The sequence below is a fragment of the Drosophila serrata genome, unplaced genomic scaffold, assembly GCF_035046125.1.
Source record: "Drosophila serrata isolate PLE 108 unplaced genomic scaffold, ASM3504612v1 contig_245, whole genome shotgun sequence".
Taxonomy (NCBI): domain Eukaryota; kingdom Metazoa; phylum Arthropoda; class Insecta; order Diptera; family Drosophilidae; genus Drosophila; species Drosophila serrata.
Window position 1 is genome coordinate 3,024,703 of NW_028257143.1, and position 21,756 is coordinate 3,046,458.

The window sequence follows — 21,756 nt, forward strand, 5'->3', positions numbered from 1 at the left end:
GAGAAAACGGAGGAGGAGCAGTGTGTCTGGGGGGGCAAACTACCAACTCATAGCTCCATCTCTCGAGGGGAGGGGAAACACACACCTTTCGGCGTGTAGAACGCTTGCTGTTGTTGCTGCTGCTGCTGCGGCGAAAGCGCCGGTTGCTGTAGTTGCAACGGTTGTGGCTGTTGTTGTGGTTGCTGCAATTGCAACTGCTGCTGCGCATTGGGCGGCGGCAATGGCAGCGGCAGCTGGGCCCTTGCCACAACCCCACCGCCGCTCATGGCCGCCTGCACACCACCACCAATGGTACCCGGCAATGCCTGTTCGGCTCCATACCCGCCATGTGATCGCGATGCCCCGCTGGACGAGCCTCCGGCTGCTACTGCCGCTCCGGGCTGCGGCCTTCCGCTGCTCGTGGACCGTGTGCCGCGTCCATCGCTGCGCCGTGCCTGATTCGCTGCGGCATTCCGACTCGAGTGACTGCCGCCGGTGGGCAATGGGACGATTGAGTGGCCGCCCTGATGGCGATCCCATTCGTGCGGATGCGACTGGTGGTGCTGCGACCTGGAGCCGCCATGGCGACCGGCTCCTCCTCCGCCGCCGGCTCCACTGCGACCATCACCCCCGCGGGGATAGTGTTGCGCCTCGTGAGCCGGCGGTGGAATGCTGCGGGGTCCGGCTCCCCTCTGATGCGGGTGACGTTGCTAGAAAGGGTTTTTATTTAGTTAACAATTTGTAAGTTAAAGATCTTATAGTCTAAGCCTTACCATTCTTCGCAACGTGTTCATGGGAGCTCTCAGTGTTTCGCTGATGCGTCGAGCTCTCCTCTTCTTGGGATTGGAACTGGGCGTGTGCACGGCACAACACTTGATGAATGCTCCCATTACAACGATAAAGGCGACACCCATCAGCACCACTAGATACCAGTTGCCGGTTATCCACTCGGCCACCGTAAGCAGAGTCTCCCGGTTCAGCAATAGATTCTTAAGCCGCACCAGCGGACCATCGGCATCCACTGCTCGGCACTTGAGGAACACATCGCAGTAACCCTGGAAGTTATCGCAGGGCGATCCCGGTTGCAGGCTTATTCCTCCCTTCTGGATATTATACTTGGCGGCAAACTCGCTGGTGCTGCGACAGGTGGATATATCGTTACCATCCTGACAGGCCAGATCGCACAGCTTGCGCTTGTCCACGTGCGGCAGCGTCGATGACGAGAGGAAGCACTTGGTCATGTTCCAGAGCAGGCAGGGTGAGCCACTGCATTCACCTCGGATGCACAGGGCTGTGCCATTGTTGCACATAGTCTTATCATCCCGATGTCGGGGCTCTGGACACTCGGCGGTGGTTCCATTGCAAGTGCTCGACCAGCTGCACTCCGTCTCCTCCTTGCACTTTTGGTGGTAACTAGTTGGCACGAAAGTACAGGAGTTGGCCAGGCAGCAAGGACCTTGCGAAGGCGAGCACTGTGTCTTGGCCCGTCGTGTGCATCCTTTGGCACTGGAGTTCAGAGACTGGTCGTACTCGCTGATCAGTCGTGGGTAGCAGCACTTATCCTTGCACTCGTCCTCGTTAAATCCACAGTCGCACTCCTCGCCAGACTCCACGATCTTGTTACCGCAGAATGCACCCTCAGAGGCCTTGAAGCAATCCCGCTTAGAGTTTCCAACCAGCACGTCCAGTACGTTGGAAATATTGCGAATCGAGCAGGGTGAGAATTTCGAGTTGTTTGGACGATCACCAGAAGTGGCACTGGCAAACATAATGTAGTTTCCATTGAGACCTCCTGGACGACACTCTTGCGGGTAATCGTGCTACGAAATAGACAGAGAGTAATTGCAATTAATATGTATCAAATATATAACTTTTATTTCAATTAAAAACTCGTTTTTCAATTTATGTAAGAATACAAGTTGTATAATTAAAGTTCTTATAATAACAATATGGCTTGTATATCTTGTTAGTTTAAGTCTTTGGTATATCTGCTACAGGACATCCTAAGCAGATCATATCACAGCAAAGGTTTTTCTTATGACAAAAGTAAACTAAATTTTATTTGAAAAAGGATTTTAGCTGCGGCATCTCATTACGTTGCATAACTATCCAATATCACAAGTTTGACAGACTTAAAATTCTGAGTAAAAGGAACTCGTGGTGTCACTAGGACAACAAATTTAATACAACCTATTTATCCAAGCAACTTACTGGTGATCCAAAGTTATGACCAATCTCGTGGGCCAGCGTCAATTGGGATACTTTCGGGGGAACTCGACTATTGTAGTTGACAAATGTGATGATGCCTGTATTAAGAGATCGCTTCGTGCTCTGGTACTGTCCTCCAACCGTTTCGGTGTAAGTCTTGTACTTCTCGCAAATACCTCCAGAGGCTCCCGAAGCACTTGCCACCCAAGCCAGGCCCAAAGTTCCGCCAGTAAAGTCTCTGTTTAAAGAAAACATTTATGGTTTTACATCTGCAATAATTGAATCTAATTTAGATAACTAACCTGTAGGTAAACACATAGGCCAGGCAAAAGTCAGAGTGATCCTCTAGCGAATGGAGATTCAAAAAGTTGGATACATCCATATGCTCGTTGCAGAACGCATTGTGAGGTCCATTATAGGAATTACGGCAGGCCGAATCGTCATCAATTTTAATTCGTTGCACCTATAAAAATAAACAAATAATTTAATCGAATGCTAGTCATAATTATACCCTTGCAGGGTATTATAATTTCAGTCAGAAGTTTGCAACGCAGTGAAGGAGGCACCTCCGACTATATAAAGTATATATATTCTTGATCAGGATCAACAGCCGAGTCGATCTAGCCATGTCCGTCTGTCCGTCTGTCCGTCTGTCCGTCTGTCCGTCTGTCCGTTTCTACGCAAACTAGTCTCTCAGTTTTGAAGCTATCTGAATGAAACTTTGTAGTTAGCCTTCTATATACTCTCACTCGTATATATGTCGGAACGGGCCGGATCGGACGACTATATCATATAGCTGCCATAGGAATGATCGGAAAATTTTTACAAAAAAAATTTTAACTTTTTCAGTTCTCTATAGAATTGGATCAAATTTGAGATATAGCCATTTAATATTATTCTACAATTTTGTGTAAAATTTTATGAAAATCGGACGACTATATCATATAGCTCCCATAGGAACGATCGAGAAATTAATTCAATTAATAAGTATAACATTTTCAGTTTTCAACAGATTTTCATCAAATTTGAGATATAGCCGTTTCATATTATTCTACAATTTTGTGTACAATTTTATGAAAATCCGACTAATATATCATATAGCTCCCATAGGAACGATCGAGAAATTTCAGAGGAATGAGAATGGCGGTGGCTGTTGTCGGAAGACTGACATCGCGGTGGCGATAACATTTTTAGTTTTCAACAGAATTTAATCAAATTTGAGATATAGCCATTTCATATTATTCTAAAATTTTGTGTCAAATGTTATGAAAATCGGACGACTATATCATATAGGTGCCATACAAACGATCGTTTGATGTAGAAGAAAAATACAAATCTGTGAATATAAAGCTGCAAATATAATATGTATAGGTGAATGAAATAAAAGCAGGTATTACTTCATTGTTTTTAAAAACACATATAAATATAATTTATATGGTATGGATTTCTAGTCATAGAATTTCTATCTGCAAGGGTATTTAAACTTCGGCGGGCCGAAGTTAGCTTCCTTTCTTGTTTTATGTCTCAAATAGGTATCTTTAACAAATGTTATTGTTTCAATTCAAGCAGTTTTAAGTCCTTAGTAATATAAAGGATTAGGAAAAGTGTGATTTTGAATCAATAATTAATTAATTAATTAATTCCCCGAACAGAGACGTATTATGCATGTAAAGTATCGAATTTTGCATAATTATTTTCAATTTTTTGTGATTGGTGTTCCAAGGTAGAAACCTTGGACAATAGGACACAGTGTCCTTTAAAACACATACTCCGCTGCGATGCATTTAACCTGCTACCAGCGGGTGGTTGCGGTCGGTTTGGAGTTCGAAGTTTGAAAGGGGGTTTCCCGTCGCTTTGTCCTTAACTCTACATCATTGACTCGCCGGCGAATGATGCAGCACCTGCAACAAGGTGTGTGCCTGTGTGTTTACTTACCTCAAAGCGAATGTTGCGATGCTCTGTGCGTCCATCGAACTTTGTGTTGCGGTAAATGTAATTAACGGCCGTCACGTGATGTGCAATCAGCGATGTAATTTCCTCGCGCGTTTTCACATCCACCTCGTACTTGCGCCCACGATCATGCTGTTGACAAAAAACAATTTACACTGGTGAGTTGGTATTGACTAAATATTAATTTACTAGGACTTTTAAAGTTTGAATATTCAAATCGTATGATATTTCTTTATGTTCTATATGTTCAATCTTATAAATATTTTATACCCCAAAAAAAAGCAATCTTGCATGTCGATTTTGCTATAAAAACTAAAAACAGTTTCCCAACTTTGGTTAGTTCCTAACTATTGATAGAAATACTGCTTGATTTGACTTTAGAATAAAGAAACATGCATATCTTGAATCCCTAAAAACATTGATACTTCTATGATGGGGATACTAACGATTCTATCACGATACTATTCTTCCATATAAAATTTCAGTATTAAGGGTATTTTTTAAATAAAACAATCTCATCCTCCTCCTTATCTTTGACATGATCTTTTTATGTTGTTGGAAACAAGTAGCAAAGAGTGTTTTTTAGGTTATTATTTACCTTAAATGCTTTTATTTCTTTTTTAAGTTTAATAATATTTTTTTAAGCAGTTTCTAGTTTCAGAAGCTCACGCAAAATAGAATTTTGTATAGATTTTGAGGATGGATGAGTATATAAATAATTCTTATACTGAATAAATATTATTATAATACTATACATACTAAGTAAAAAATAAATAAAATTGGGGGAAACAATTAAAAGGCTTTAATCTTTAATGATTGACTTTTACTATTTAAACTAGCAACAAAAAATATGAAATCGCAGAAATTTCCATATTAAATTTTCATTTTAACATGTTATTACATACAAACATATGTATGTACATGGATTATCAATTATTTGGTCACTGTTTTTAAGGAAATTCTTCTTTTAAATGTTTTATTTAAGAAAGTCCTGATTTCAAACCTCAAAAAAAATATATAAAGCAAAAGCATTATGGCAATCACAATTGTGGTTATTATGTGACAAGGTAGACATATTTAATTAACGCTATCGACTTGCATGAGCCACCGAGCCACCGCAGCGTAATAAAAATCACAAAACCGCAATGCGTTGGGTTAGCGGATATGCGATTGACATCTGTGCAAACGGCCCCCTCCCCCTTAATCCTTTCCCTCGCCAAAGCCAGACAACAAAACTACCTTGGCCCACTCCGAGCTGCTCCAGCCTAGGACGCCCCTCCTTCATCTAGAGCTCATCCAATCCAATCCAGGCGAAACTCCCACACAACAAACACTCTTCAAATATATTTGTATAAAAATGCAAATTCAGCTAAGCCCGTCGAATATTTCAGCCGAAGCTTGTATGGTTTTTCGGACGGGGAAATTCCCCAAACAGCCGGATCCCAGCATCACTCCCATCTTCCGTCGATTCTGGCTCGAAAATCAAAATGCCTGAGGGGGCGCGAAAGACAAAGGCTAAAACGTGAATGAAAAGGAAAACGAATGGTGGAAAAAACGCGAAAAATGGGGGAAAACTGGGGAAAAGAGTGAGCGAAACAAATGCGCGAATTATGCAAAACTCATTGCAAATAAACACGCGAGAGCGAAAGAGAAGGCACGGTGATGGAGACAAGGACGAGGCGAGGCGAAGCGGAAGCGGAAATAAGGCTGGCACTCTGGTGACGAGGATGTTGACGTCGACATCATCTCGGCCACAATTCGAAAAAATGAGCGTAAACATAAAAGTGCGGCAAGAGAATTTACTTCAAATGGATAGGCTACAGTTGCGGTCAAAATAATAAATCAATCTGATTGATTTGTTCACCTTTTTATAAAAACTCTTAACGATCGAGTTAAATGTTTTCTAATAATTCAAGCTAAATGAATACAAAATATAAGTTTCGGTTATATTTTTTTGACCCATGGTGTATCTATGCCGCGTGAGATGGTTGTGGGTCATAATGGTTGATTGCATACGCTGTACGAGCCAAAGGAGGTCAGCTGATTGGATGATTGCTAGGATATGTTTGCTGTTTTTTGCAAATGCCCTAAAAAGTAGGCAGTTTTGTGGAATGCCACTAAGGATTTTTATGAGCGTACGAAAATCCAAAAACTAGGTGCAAAAGATCATGATTGATAGAATCATAGTATATAACTATTCTTAACTTAAGGATATTAATGCCTCAAAGAAGGAACTCTTTACTTAACTATAAATTTTTTTTAAATGTATTAAATAATATATAACATTATCTATGTACTTTAATAAAATACACTTTCTCCAATCAAAGATTTTAAATTGCTTACTCTTCCTTTTTTGAAATTTAATTTTTACGTGATACCTTGAACCATCACAACTTTTAAAAGATTGCGTAGGCCACAAAATTTGTTGCACATACATATCTACTTAAAAAGAATGTACACACAAAAAAATAATAATAACTAAGGTGGCTACGTGCCCCTGATCCCGTGTTAATCTGGTAACTTTAGATTCGCCTTTGTTTTATGAGTACTTTACTTTCTAGCGAATTCTGTTGGCTCGTAAAAAAAATAACAAAATACAAAATTCATGAATACTGAGTTCAACTTTTGTGGGCGTGCGTGATGAAGGTGAGCTCTTCGTGGCAGATTTGTTTATCTTTTGGCATATTATTATTATATTATATTATTCCTTTAAAATAGAATTGAAACCGAAAACTTAATTTTACATGAGTTAACTTAAGACTTGAATAAAGCTGAGCAACCATTTAGTATCATTTAAATAAAAACAAATTAATTTATAATCAGAAACTCTACCTAAATAGTAAACTGTGTAATTGATATTTATATCTTAATTAAGAAATGCCTTGTGACTTACATCAGCAATTCCTTCGCGAATATGTCGCCAAATTAATGGATCCGTTTGAATGTAGAGCGAGCAGGTGTTCTTGTTATCCTCGCGGCCACGTCCTGGTCCACCCGAAGAGCCTCCACTTCCACCACCACCATCGGTGGCTCGACGCACTCGCTCGTGGACAAGCTGATGCCAGTCGGCCAGGTTCGCGGATGAGCCCAGGCGACTTCCGGTGGATGGATCGTAGAAGCCACCCTCGGCGAAGTTCGCCTCCTTCGAGTACTTCTGATGGGGGTACTTGAAGTCGTCATCGCCGCTGATGTACTTCTTTGGCGGATGCGGATGCGGATTCGGATTCAGATGCGGATGCGGATGGGGCTCTTGCTGGGGGGCGGACTTCTTGTGCAGCTGCTTCCGGTGGAGCTTCTGGTAGTCCTTTGACATCGGCTCCGGTAGCTCTTCGACGGCTGAATTTTGTATGTTCTCCATCCATTGTGAGACCTCGTCCGTAATGCCACAGCCGGCCACGTGACCTGCAAAGCCAGAACAAAAGGCGGAGGATGAATAAATGGGGAGGCAAGTACCCGTACATAAAACAAAAATGGTAAGAAGAAAGAGGAATGTTAATTTGCTGATGCAGTCCGGCATTTCGGGGTTCCCCGTTCCTTTTTGGAATTCAGCGGAAAAATAATTTATGACCTGCCCGAGAGTAAAGCCACAAAAAAATGTAATTAAAACGAGACCCGCACACAGATGTGAATGCGAAATGCCAGAATGTTAATGCAAATGCCAAAGTCAAATGTTTAAAATATAAATGGTGAGCTTGAAACAAAAATAAAAACGTGGAAGCGTTGAAAAATCGCAGCGGAAAGGTGTTGCATACTCCTTTTCGCCGTGCTGCACTTTAAAAGTGTATCAACAATTATATTTACAGCTTTGCCAGGCTCCTGCTCCTGCTCCTGGCCGCCGGAGGCTGGTTCTTTGAAAAGCATTGTCTTGGCCAGCGGAAACCGTTAATAGCCCCGAGCCGGTAATGAAAATTTATTGTTTTATTGTTTAAGCGCAGTCACCGCCACGCGGTCTGCTCCTGCTGCCTTTTCCTACAACACACAGTTGGCTTTTATCCACAGTCCGAGGACGCATTTTGCACGCGATTCGCTTTTGCGATTGTCAACATTAAATAAACCCAAAAGGGGAATGAAATGGAATGCAATGCAATGCAACAGGGCAGGAAGGAGTGGTTCACATTTTTAAAAGCTCCAAGGGTTTCAATGCCCCAAGCCATTTACATTCATTTCCCGAATAATCTTCTGAGTTACGGCCAGTGCCCGAATTTGGGGCAGTGAAACGAACAAATTTATGCAAGTTATTACCTGAAGGTCTTTAATTTCGGTTTTACTTGAAAATTTTTAAAATTAGTCAACAGAATCTATAGCATACTTAATGGGGTTCCAACGTTTTCGGTTGTGTTTCTAGGCTTCCATCATTATCCGATTACCCGCTTCCTTATTAAGCACCGAAAATGAAATTTAAGTCTTATACTAAAGGATATCAACCTATAGAGTTTATTCCATAATCTTTAGATCTATAATCCTCCGATTAAATGTTTAAAAAACATTCACTCAACAGTAGACATAAGCAGATACAGATACTAGTCCAGCACATTCATCTGTTGCAATTTGAAATACACTCTCTGTGCGCTTTTCATTAATCATTTTTCATGCTATTCGCTTGGCTGCTACTTAAACACTTTCGTCCTGCCACATCCTTGCCCCCCATCCTGCGCCTGGAGCACCCACTCAGCCAGCTAGCCAGCCAGAACCGAATGGCTGGAAAGTCATAACACAAGGCAACAAGGTTCCCCACTTCGCCGGCATTCTTCTTCTTTTTGGCACTGGCAACACCGAGGATGATATTCGTCCTGGCGCCAGGACGAGGGCGAGGAGCGATGTCCAATGCCCAGCTGGCTCCCAGTGGCAGCGTTGCAGCTTTCAGTGGAGCTATAAATTTTTATTTGGCTGATGCTATTGTGTCAAGTAGTGAGGGGGATTCTGTTGCTTTTGCCGTTGCTATTACCATTATGCATTTGCTTATTCTTCTTCGTTTCTTCGCGCTGGCGTTTTATTTACCCATTCCCAAACTGTTTGTCTTTATTACAAGTATTTTGGCGCTGTTGCCGTTCTTCCTCAGTGCAGGACGGCAACAACGCTGCCCGACGATCTATCTCTCGCCATATACGCCAAATTTTGTGCACTGTAACAACAATTAATCTACATAAATTAATTCAAATAAACGATAATTTAATCTATAAATCATGGAAGAAAATGTTTTGGCATCTCTCAATCCTGATGCAGCCCCAACTTAAGACAACTTTCAGCATAACAGGATATTTAAAAATCATGAGTTCTTGATATTTTTTCATACATTCAAAAGGTATTTCTTAAATCTTGGCACCCTATAGAAAACCCTGAGAAAGCGACGAATAATATTGAAATAACTTCATTGAAAAAGTACCTGAAACCTATCTGACCGGAAAAGAAAGCCATCATCTAAAGCTATCGTTATCTTCCTTTAAATTTATCAAAAATCAATGTAATAACAGAGCCAACTTAATCGTAAAACACGCAAGGCACTCTACTTTAAACAGGGTTCGGAAAATAGGAAAAGGAAAATAGGAAATGTCATATGAAATCAGTTGTTCAAAAGGAGTCTCCTGGTACCTGTCAATTTTAACTCACACATTTACAAATGAGACAACTAACCTTTTGCTTAACCGGGATTTTAACTAAAAACCATGCAAATATATTCTTTAGATAGGTTGGGAAGTCTCCTTGTGTGTTTACAAACAAAAAACTGTTTCAATTTATTCAAATAGAATTAAGATGACTTAAGCGTGAGTTAGATTGAATGCTGATTAGACAAACCTATTACAAAATGTACCGTTTAGTAGTTTCTTTTGATACAACAAGAAACTAAAGAAAAACAAACCATAACAAATGGGTACAATTACCTTTAGCTCTACAGTTTTAAGGAACATTTTTAAGTGCTACCTGTACAAACTCCCTTGAGCGAGCCTTTGAAAAGTGAATCAGATTATTTAACTTCTCCAAGGATCGGTTAGAAACAGATATCTAAATATTTCCCAGTGCAGGCGGTTTGTCGGATGCAGGTGGAATATTTCCCGAGGAAAAGCCGCTGCCATAGACATAGAGGGGGGAGGGCCACTAAATACGTAAACCCTCGAGAAGCCAGTGAGGCAGCAGCGACCACAGCTTCCGTAAATGCTCTGCCCCTTGGAAAATCCACAGTGGCATGCAATTTGCATATCAAAGGCAGCCCCTCGAGTGTGCCGAGCTGCCTTCATGTCCCTCATTCTGTTTCATTTTGTTGCATGCCGCATCTTACTCCAATGACCCGTTTTTATTTCATTTTGCTGCAACGCCTTTGCCCAACTTTTCTTTTCGTTTTTCCCCACTTTCAGGGCAGCTGTATTGTTGCAGTGGCTCTTGTTCGCTATCTGATGCTGCGACGCCTACCCCAAGATGTTGTCTGATTTTTTGGTTTTTTATGCCAGGCCAGCTCGGTCCATTTGTATCTGCGGTCTGTAGGGGAGATCTGGAACCCCAGAGAACACCTCCACCTAAAGGCCTTTTCCCGTTTCCCAAGCCAATCAACCGTTGGGCATCGCCAACGTTTTAGAGTTCGCGCTTCTGTTGAGTTAATTCAAAATCCTTTTGTTCTCTCTCGGAAAGGGTTTTCTCTGGTTCCCTGCCTAGAACCCCCTTTCGAAACCTAAACAGTTAATAAAAATGTTTGCAACAACCTTAGAGTGAGATTGAAGAAGGAAGTACATACATTTTTGACCAATATCCGCAGCCGAGTCAATCTAGTCTTCTTCACCTTTATAATACCCTTTGAAAGAGTATCTATATATCTCTGAATGAACTTTGCACAAGCTTTATTTTTCTGTGACACATTCCGTGTTCCTACGGAGGACACTTCAATTTTACTTTGGCTTGACTGCGTCGAGATTTCAGCACAAAGATTAAAGTGCACTTTTGTGTTATCTTTACTGCAACCGGAGTTCAGATCAACTCACTTGCACTTGAACAGGATTTCTCTCGCTTCTTCGTACTTTTTCTTTTTCTCTTCTCTCTTTTTCTCTTTTCTCTTTGTATTATATTTATATTTTTATATTTTTTATATTTGTTATCCTTCATGTTGCGCCAATTGAACGTAAGACACGCGCCCGCTTGCTCGCTCGACTTATGATTTTTACAACTTCCGTTGCCAGCCAAGCTCAGGGCAGCTTCGGTTTTGTCGTCCTGGCAGTCCTCCGAAAAAAAGGAGCCAGTTTACAAAACCGAAGATTAAAATACCTTGCAGTTGAGTTTATAACATTATAGTACTGAAAATTAATTTGGTAAAAAGGATACAGCTTAGCTTAAAAAGCATTAGGAAAAGGCGTTGTGTTTCAATAGGTAATAAATACCGAATTTATCTATGAATTTAGTACTATTTTAAGTTGTACAAACACAAAATTTGTTCTTGAAAAATGAAATATAAGTAGGTTTTAACAGGACTTAATTTAAAGGAACAAGTTTACTATATCGTATTATATATTTTTTCAAATATTTCGAACCTATGCAACTTGCCCTTGTTTTTCGAGTACACTTGTTACAAAAAGAATGAAATAAGAGCGAAAGAAGGAAAAATTCAGCACGACTTGGAGACAAACGACGTTCAGACATGCAAGCGGCTTTTGTAGCCGGGTTTTTCCCATCAGCCCCCCCTCCCAGGATCCAGGATTGCTTCCGCCCCCCCAACCAGTTGCCTCTCCCAATTATGGCCTGGGACCCATTCAGGCCACTTGTGGCCTTTACTCTCGGGCGTGTGTATGTGTGAGATGCGCAAGCAAAAATGAAAAATAATCCCAAATTCAATTGCAAATGAAATTGAGGGCGAAAGACGCCATAAATACAAGCACACACACACACACACACACACACCCAGGGGCACACAAAGAAGCATTCGAGTACTAACCCCCCCTCACCAAGTCAGGAACCTCAACTCAAACTGAATCAGCACCCCAAAAGGGCAAATGCAGACGCCTTACACAATTTCAGCGCTTTAAAAACGAAAAAAAATAAAGGGAATTGTACAGAAAAGGGCATTTAACTGAATGAGAAGTACAATAAATATTTGAAAAAACCAATGTTTGAAGGCAAAGTTGCAATCGAAACTTTGAATACCCTGCCAAAGGCAATTGTAACAATGTTACAAACTAATGAAAGAGATTTTTACTCTCAAAATGTTATTTTTTGTAAAATATATTAATCAGAAAAGATAATTAAATTATTTATTAACAAATCTGCTTCAAGATGCTCTTTTACGTACTCATCATCTTTTATATATGCATATTTTCCAATCTTAAACTTTAACGATTCCCTGACGAAATTAAAAAACAGGAAAAAGAGGAAACCCGCACACACACTCTCCCTCTCCCTCCTCTCTCTTTGTTCTTTTATGAAATTCACAAAAAATTATATAGCATACAACTGGGCGCAATAAACGCTGCGGGCCAAGTCGCGGGGGCGTACATTAAAGGGGCGTGTCGCATGCGTGTTTGCTGCCGGCGTTGCTTTTGCATTAACAAGTGGAAATCATCGCAGAATGCTCTGCTCTGCCCGGCTGTTTTGTGAGAGCAAAATTCATACAATTTTCCCTAATTTACTTTTATTTTGTAAATGATTTGATTACCACGTTGTTACCGTTCCCGCTGCTGTTTTGTTTATTTATTTAATCATTTCTTCCATTGTTTATTCAGTCCCGTCCTCTTGAGCGATATGGCCGCCAGTTTAGTCTTAATTTGTTCACGCGACAATTGCTACATTTTTATATTTGCTTTAATTAAAAATGTTTTAATTTGCGCCATTGTTTTCGGTCTTTGGAAGGAAATCCGGGAGGCGGCGACTGTGATTTTGTGTTAAAAAATGTTGAAAGCTGGGGGATTTACAAACATTTCCCAGAAATTCATTTTAAAAGCTTGAAAGATTTTTATTCGCCAAAATCGTAATACCTGAAATTGACATACATTCTTCTTTTAAAGCCCTTTTATTGACATAAATTCTAATTGAGTTATGAAATTCGCCTGGTAACGCCTTAAACACTTTGACTGCAAAAAAAAAGAGAAAGAATAGCTTAGGGCCACTTCCATGACCTACAATCTTTCACACCCTTCGGATAACTAATGTCTTCTGTCCATGGCGACAGCCTTCCGTCGTTGTCACACTTTTGCAGAAAAACTGTCGCCGGCAACACCTGCGCCTTGACACTTTCGCATAAAGCCACACTCTCGGCCAAGAAACAGATTACGCATTTTGAACGCGTCCCTGGGAAAAGCAAAACAAAGTGTCAGACGGAAAATGTATATGTCCGTTGGTCGAACGCCGACCGTTGGCGACATCCGTTGCCTTCCGAATACAAATTAGTTTTTGCTGGGCATCGCTTTTCCCCTTTCCCGATTTTCTTTTGAATGAATGAACGAATGAAACACGCTCCCGTTTCTCATTTCCGCCTTCTTTTTTCGGCTTATGTCGAGGAAAAACCCATAAATAGCAAATAGCATTGATCGAAATTATAAGACACATATGTACTATATGTGTAGATGCTTGGGAAGTCTTGGATGAATTCTACTTACACACATACATACTTTGGATTATGAAATACATGAAAAACAATTAAGGAAACTGCCAGTCGACAGCACTAGTTCTAGCTCTCTAGTTTTAGTTTTATCAAGTTCTCTTTATGAAACTTTTACTTCCAGCTAATTAAAATAAAATGCCATATTTAAAAAGGGGAAAATGGGATAAATTGAATCAAATAGTATTATTTAAAGCACGTCAGTCGGGAACCCATTTTACCCGAGCTAAAAGACATAATTTATGTATCCATAATAAGAACCTTAACATAAAGACCCTTTCCCCAATAAGTACATAATAATCATATAAAAACAAACAATAACAAACTTATTTTCAGTTTCTGAGGCAATATTTAACATTATGATGATATCCTAGCAAAGGGGAATATATGTAGTTTTGCTCAGAAGAAGAACTTAGTGAAGGCGACCTTATAAACCAAATATATTAAAATCACATTATCATCATTTCCATTTTTAAGCAAAATATTCTCTCAATTTTCGAGAAATTTGACCAAACGTGTAGCATTGTTGTTTTTAAACATATTTTAATCAATTTTTAACGATTATTGAATGGCAGAATTTTCCCGCATGGTTCTGAACGGGACTAGTAAAAAATAAAAATGGATACAGAAAACTATTATTAACCCATAAATTTAACCTATAAATGCTAAAATGGTTTGTTTTTCAGTTCTTATAGCAATTCCCGATTGTTAAAACAGTAAGGAGATATAAGAAGCTTGCCAAAGTTTCCTTCCTAGCTCACTTTCCTAGCTCCTAGCTCCTATAGTCATCATCCGATTATACAATAGTGTTGAGCAATCTTTCGAATATTTATTTAAAATCTATTTACAACCTTCTTCTTAATGCACATTTTCGATAAATGTTAAAAAGCTTTTAGAAATATTTCAGGCCTTCCGACAAACTCAAATCAAATAAATGTTCATCAATTAATTTTATGAACAAACTGCCTTGCTTTTCTTATCGGTAATGAAGAAAAATAATGACTACCTCACGTTGTCAAAGCCACAAACTGTCTCAATCAACTCGAATCAAGTTATTCAATGCAGAGTTTACGAAAGGTGGACAAAGTGGGAGGGTTTGGGGTGAGTTCAGGCAGGTAGAAGTCTAATTGCCGCAGCTGTTAAGGCCCCCGCTCGATATCCGCAGCAGCAGCATCCTTCCAATGTCCTGCGTACATCCCCGTCCGTAACTTTGCACTCAGCTCAACTCAACTCAACTCAAGTGCCAGCACAAGATAAACAAAATTTGTATCTGTGCGAATGAACGTTGAAGTTGAACGACAAAAGCTTAGTTAGAAGGCAAAAGCAAACGGTAGCCAAGCAATTTGTGGTCAAGTGCAAACTGAAGTCGACCGATGACAAGGACGACGATTATGATGATGATGATGATGATGATGATGACAATGATGATGGCCTATGGAAGGACTTTGAGCCCCATGAAAAAGAAAAGTTTCTAAACGAAAGAGAGAGGGAGAGGGAGGGAGCATCGTCTGCGTGCAAATGGGGTAGAAATAAGCCAAATGTATGGGCCACATCCAGTATCGGGCACTAATTAACGACAGAATAATTTCCAGCCTCCTGTCAGGCAAATAAAAACGAGCCACAGGACTGTGCTACTCGGTCTCACCGATTGGTCCTGTGGATCCCATGAAGCCTGCTCCTAAAAGGGGTTAGGTAAGGGTCTCTGGCTCTGGCTCTGCCTCTGGTTGAGGCTACGTTCGTGGAATTAGAAAAGTTCATTCGGTAGTGCAACTGTTTGGCTTTTGACCTGCTCCTTTTGCTTGGCAGCTGCTTCGCCTACTTGTAGGCAGCATTTTGCATGCAAGGCAAAGTGCAATATCAACAAGCACAGCCTTGTGCAGGAGAAGTGGGCCCGAAAAACCAAGAGAAATATGTCGAGTTGTCACACAAAGTTCCACTGGGACAAGGATACAACTATGGTGCTAAGGACCACCTTTTTTGGACAAAATACAATTATTCGAAGATAACCAAGTAAGGTGATCAAGATGGTATAGCAAAAATAAATCTTTATAATGATAATACTCCGGCTCATACATCATTTAAAATCAGCTACTTGTGCGAATATAAACACATCTTTATACCGAAAGAACTTAAAAACATAAATAGTAATTTATTTTGTTTAATGATTTTGAGCTGCAAGTTTTGGTATTTAAATAGTTTACAATTGTTGTAATTTTTTATGCTTTAATTTTAAAGTGTGTCATCTAAAATGTGCAACTTTAAAATCTAACTTTTGATAAGGTGTAAAAAGTGAGTTCATCAAATGTATTATAAAACCAATAGAATTTTACATTCTAAACTATATATTATATATCTTTATAATGTATAATGTTTAGAATCCTAGAAAGTTTGTAAAAAGTTAAATTTTCTTGCAATTATCATCCTTTTTCAATTTTTCCTATAATAACTATTGATACCATTCTGAACATTTAATTATAATGATGTTAAATTGATGTAATCAACTTAGTATTAGATTTTATTAAATTTCCTTAATTGTTTCTAAGAAAGCTATATGACATCTTTGCCTATTAGGGATAACATTTATTCAGACTTCTTTAACTTACAAACTACACTTAATCTAAACGTAAGCTTAAGCTATCTATAAATTTTACGCTTTTGTTAAATTATGTCCAATAAAAGTGTTAGACTGGACCATAGTGCATTCGCCTGACATCGGACACACACACCCACACACACACACACCATACTGTACCGAGGAGTGCATATGGTGAAGGAGGAAAAGCCCCTTGAATACTTGCAGGAATTTTAAACGAAAGTATGTTTGGAGCTCTGTGCCCGAGGCTGGCATTGATAAGACAGCGGAGAATGTTCTAATGTGAGGATATTGAAACACCACCCAGCTTTGGGCTCAACGGGGAATGTGTGGGCAACATTTGCCGTAGGTCTCTAACGTAGCTCCCAAATTGTTGAGAATTTTCATTGCATGCAGCTCGGCCATAAAATAAATGGGGAATCTTATGCGGTTTATTCCCTTCCGAAAGCTAACAACGCACCTACGTCTATACAGGTGGCAAAAGACTGGTTAGCACGGACTTATGGCCCAGGAGATAGAGATTGACAAAATGAAACGAGTGTGTGGAGGTCTTCAGAGTTAAAGACATGAAAAAATTAATTGAATTTAAATTGAAATTGCTTTGGAAAATGTTCGTAGATAGATAATATTTAGTAAAACACTTGTAAGTCGATTCAACCCTATCTGTATCCCTAATTTAATTGCCTTTAAATCGGTATTGGTATTTATATAGAAGAGATGATTGTAACTTATTCTTTGAGGTTACAAAATATTCTATTAATCCATGGTATAAACATAATTTTTTATATATCCAATTCATTTAGAATATCAACCCAAAATAAGTCTTACTTTCTCAACAGTGTATTTGTGCCAGGAAAGCCCGAAGACAACAAGAAGTACAAAATATCAGCACAAGCTTAATTTCCTCAGCTGCAAAACCAAAACGGAAGCAACAAATATCATCAAGCCCAATTGCATTTGTGGCCGAAAACTGGAAATATTTACTTGCCCGGTTGGATTGCAGTTCCCCAGAATGGCCCTCGGCCACAGGGAGACGAAGTGAAGGATGGCAAGAAGGGAGTTTCCTGTCCATTTGCCCAAAAAGAGGACGCAGCCAGGTCTGTCTGGTGGCCAAAATAAAGATGGACAGAAAGATGGTGCTGGGGCTTTCAATGAGGAGTGAAATCTTCATGATAAAATTGGTTTATGGACTGTCTCTTAGGTTCTACAACGTAATCTAGTGTTGAGCAGTGCATTATGCTCTTTGTCTCAGAGAAGGCTTTAAAAGGACACAACTTATACACAGAATGTGTATGTTTATACCAGTCATGGGATAGTAATTAAATATATATGCTTTAATTTTGTAGAAACATTTGGATAAGAAAAAATGCATAGTTTATTTATCGAATAAATAGTTATGTTTTTCAAAAAAATACCTGATTATTTTAAATTCTATTTAAACTCCCGGGAACCACAGTGCTCCTGCCGTTTTGCTTGTATGTTTTGTGAGTAGATACTCATACTACATCCACCTTCAACAATGAAGTTGCCGTAGTCGTTGTCATCGTCATTATCGAGTATCTGTCAGTCCTCGGGAATGCCGCCCACCAATGTCCCCGAAAATAACCCGTAAAGCACTTAAAAAAGACCACATGACAGCCGGCGGGCGCTTAAACATCTCCTTTCATTTCAAACGTCCTTTCTTCTATCCTTCACTGTTGTCGGGTGTTTCCCATAATCGATGCTTGACGTAGCCATAGTTGTTTCGAGTTAGGGTTAGAACTAGCACACTTGGAAAATTACAAGTGTCACCGGGAAGATAGTAACTATGGGTTTTTTGACAGCTGAATGTATTGAAATATTAAACCTATGCTTAAGAAAATGAATAAGCATTATTAAATCGCAATAATAGTGTGACCTCAACATAATATTAGGTATTAATATATTTATATGGTAAAACGTTTAGATGAGATTGAGGTTAAGTAAAGAGAGGAGAAACTACCTCCCTTCAGCTCTTAAGCATTGGCAAATCCAAAAATATTCTCAGAAAACATCTTTTGATTAGTTGTTAGTTGGAAACCGATTGAAACGCTTCTGAATAAACATAAACTACGCTAAATTGATCTTTGTGCAATACATAGTCGAGTTTAGGAATATATTATATACATAATCGAGCAGAACTAGACCTCTACGTAACCAAAATCGTTATAATACGATGAAATGAGTAATAAGCAACATACGTTATATGACTCTTCATCATACATGGGCACGAAAAATAACTGACTGAGCCAGACAACAAATTTTAACAACAACAACCAGACTCGCAGCAGCACAACTGACTTGCTATAACTTTCATTTTTTTTTTTTGTCTCGAATAAAAATACATGTATTTCGTAGACAGGCTCTGTGATATTGCAAATCATAACAAAATAAGCCGGCCGAGATCTGGGAGCCAAGACGCGCCCATGTATGCTCTACATCAATTTAAAATATAATTTTTAAGTTGAAGACAAAATCAATTCTATAATTTGCCTCTTGATTTTCATCGGTGTCTCTTCTTTTTGGTAGTGTGTGGTTTGAATCCACCTTGACTAACCGCAATCTTTACTTCAATTCAAACTCACTGAATGAAGTGTTCATTTGCTGGTCTCTCCTTCTGCGGTTGCCTCATCTTAGCCGATCCTAGAGTGTCTTACCGCCCACTTTTGGTCGTAGATTTGTCGAAGGGCGGACACGGAATGTGGGATCTATGTTAATTAGAGGCCATTGAAGGCACTGTCTGGCAGTGTCGTGCATTTATTTATGCCAGTGTTCCCGCATCAAATTATGTGTTTTTGTCTATTTGTTTGTGTTCGCATGTCCGACGTAAAGCCCCTTTTAATTAAACCAAACATGTGCGTATTTATGGATGTGTGTATGAACAAACAGATTCCCCAAATGGCCCATTGAACTGACACCGGGTTCCCAAGGCGGTTGGTCACTACCAAATTTATAACCATTGCCCATGGCATCAGACGAAGAAGAAGAACTTGCATGGCACACACACAGGCGACAAGTCAAACAGAAATTTAATATTTTAGCAGTTAAATTATTTGGCACTTGTAATAAAACAAACAACTTGTAGCAGCAGCAGCATGAGCTGCAGTAGAAGTTGCAGCAACATTCTCCCAAAACTCAATGAACAAGTGCAAAGTGCTAAAATGCAAAACTTTTGGAAGCCGCAGAAACTCGGGGGAACGGCGGAGCGTAGGAAGCCTTATAATGTGCCTGCTCTGGTCTAGCTGACCAAATGTTGTTAAATAGCACGAGGAAAATGTAAATATAAATTTTCAACACAAGATTTATGCATATTTTGAGGCCACAGGGGGCCGGGCTGGGCTGGTGAGGGGAAGGAGCAAGGCCAAGTGTGGCATGTCTGTTGTAAATTTTAAAATTGTTTAAATTTCGTCTGCTTTTGCAGCTGTTGCAAGGACATCAACTGCAGGCAGTCATCCCGGCCGGATTCCCCACGAATTATGCATCAAGACATTGGCTACAACTTGCAGCTCCTTCTCGTGTTTGTCATGTTCCAAATATGTATTCAGGAAACCTTGCTTGGGGCCATTGCCCCCTCTTCATTTGGACATATAACGCATACGCCGTGTGGCCGTCGGTTGCCTGACTCTATAATCTTCTCTTTAACTCTTGATTGTTTTGGCGGTTTAAAGTTGCAATTTGTGCTTTAATCTTCCAGAAAATTAAAGAGAATTTTCAAAATGCGTAATGCAGCAATTAATTCGACATCATGGACACCTCAATCCCAATCTTGAAATCCATTTTCATCTACCCGCAACCCTACCTCAAACCCCAATTTCTACTGCACTTCTGTCGCCTGGCCCTTTCGGATAAGAGAGACAGGCAGCACTGCAGCCAAACATTTGCATAAATATCAAAGGGGTCAGGACATGGGTGGCACTGAGCTCCAAAGAGCGCTGGACTCCACCGAAAACCAGAAAATGTTCCACCATTTCGTTGATGGGACAGATTTTAAATACATTTTGCACCCCGTACCCAATCCAGAGGCGGAGGCGGAGGCGGAGGCAGGGGCGGAGGCAATGGGAAACGGCCGTCGGCAACAATTATTGGTTGTGAGCTGTCCGGTGTGCAGGTGCCGGAGCTACGGATCCGGGCTTCGAGTTACGGGAAACGAATCATGAGGCTTCGACCGGATTCCCCAAAAATAACGAGTTTGTGGTAAATTGAATTGTTCAACATCCTTGCCACCACTCGCTCCTCGTTCCTCCTCATCGCATTCCATCCCGTGATTAAAATCCTTGCACCGTTTCATTTCGTCCTGATCTGATTGGTAACGGTTGTTCGCAGCCTGCGATTTCGCTTGCGGTAATCCGCATTTTCCATTCAGCGAGGAATATTTTATACTCAAAATAACGATATGTCGATGGGATCATTTATAAATTTGTCGAAATTATTAAGAAGGGGTTGAATTTAATGCTCACTGTCTGAAATTTCGTGGTCTGACTAAGAGAATTTAGTTAGTTTTCGTGGAAATGTGAAAGATAACATAGACAGGGAATCGACCATTCATTTTTCATTATGACTAATATCGGTTAGTAAAGTCATAGAACTTGATTTTAAATAAATACTTCAGGGTTCTATGGTGTTTACAAGAACTAGTTACAACGATTAGTTATTAAATATTTCCACATATCTTGATATTATAGGAAACCTTTTCCACTTGTATTTCACAAAGGACTACTACTATAGATAGTTGTTCTAATAGTCCAGTTAATCTAGCTCAATCTAAGACATTAGATGAAGAATTTCAAGAGGACCTTAACAATATTGTATCAAATGGAGCGAAAGATACATACATTCCCACTTTATTCCTAGACTTTATACGTCGATTATGGTGACAGATTGTGTCATGTTGATATCAGTAGAGGGAACATTAGCAGCGACCATAACAACCCAATTCGCTGAAATGTAGCATTCCGGCAATTCAATCAAAGTGGCATCCAACACAAATGTGCAATCTAGTTGCAAGTTGCAAGTTGCAACCCCACACAGCATACATAGTCGTTGAAAAACAAAACCGAGTTGAAGGGGCAACGCGATTTCATGAGTCGCTCTGTCAGGTGAGCTATGCGATGACGATGATGACGATGCCACCGGGGCAGCCAGACAAAAAAGCCATTAAAAGCGACTTAAATGTTGCGAAATCTTTTCACGCTCTCTGCTCTAAAAATTCCGAGGGTCAGATGATGGTGACGGTGGAGGAGGAGGAGGAGGAGTACCACTACGACATGCCTTGCTTATGGCCCATTTTCATTTCCACATACATTTATTCAATTTTAAAATCTAATTTAAATTTTCACGCCACACCGTCTGAGCAGCGACAACAGCACTGCAAAGACAGCAAACAAAAGGGGTACGCGCAGGAAAACTAAACGAAGTGCATCGCAAGGAGTCCGGGTGC

At 40.1% G+C, this 21,756-nt stretch overlaps 1 protein-coding gene across 4 annotated transcripts in view; it reads right to left on the reverse strand.

Moving 5' to 3' along the window:
* Nucleotides 1-21,756, reverse strand: part of kuz (zinc-dependent metalloprotease kuz) — an 85,360-nt gene that overhangs the window by 3,349 nt on the left and 60,255 nt on the right. For 3 of the 4 annotated variants that reach the window (XM_086832110.1, XM_020953837.2, XM_086832109.1), the window contains exons 6-11: nt 7,031-7,539; nt 4,123-4,269; nt 2,490-2,650; nt 2,191-2,425; nt 753-1,799; nt 86-689 (exon numbers count right to left, since the gene is read on the reverse strand). In XM_086832110.1, coding sequence (XP_086688236.1) covers nt 86-689; nt 753-1,799; nt 2,191-2,425; nt 2,490-2,650; nt 4,123-4,269; nt 7,031-7,539 — 2,703 coding nt within the window. The remainder of the gene's footprint in view (nt 1-85; nt 690-752; nt 1,800-2,190; nt 2,426-2,489; nt 2,651-4,122; nt 4,270-7,030; nt 7,540-21,756) is intronic. The other variant, XM_020953838.2, reaches the window with a different exon arrangement.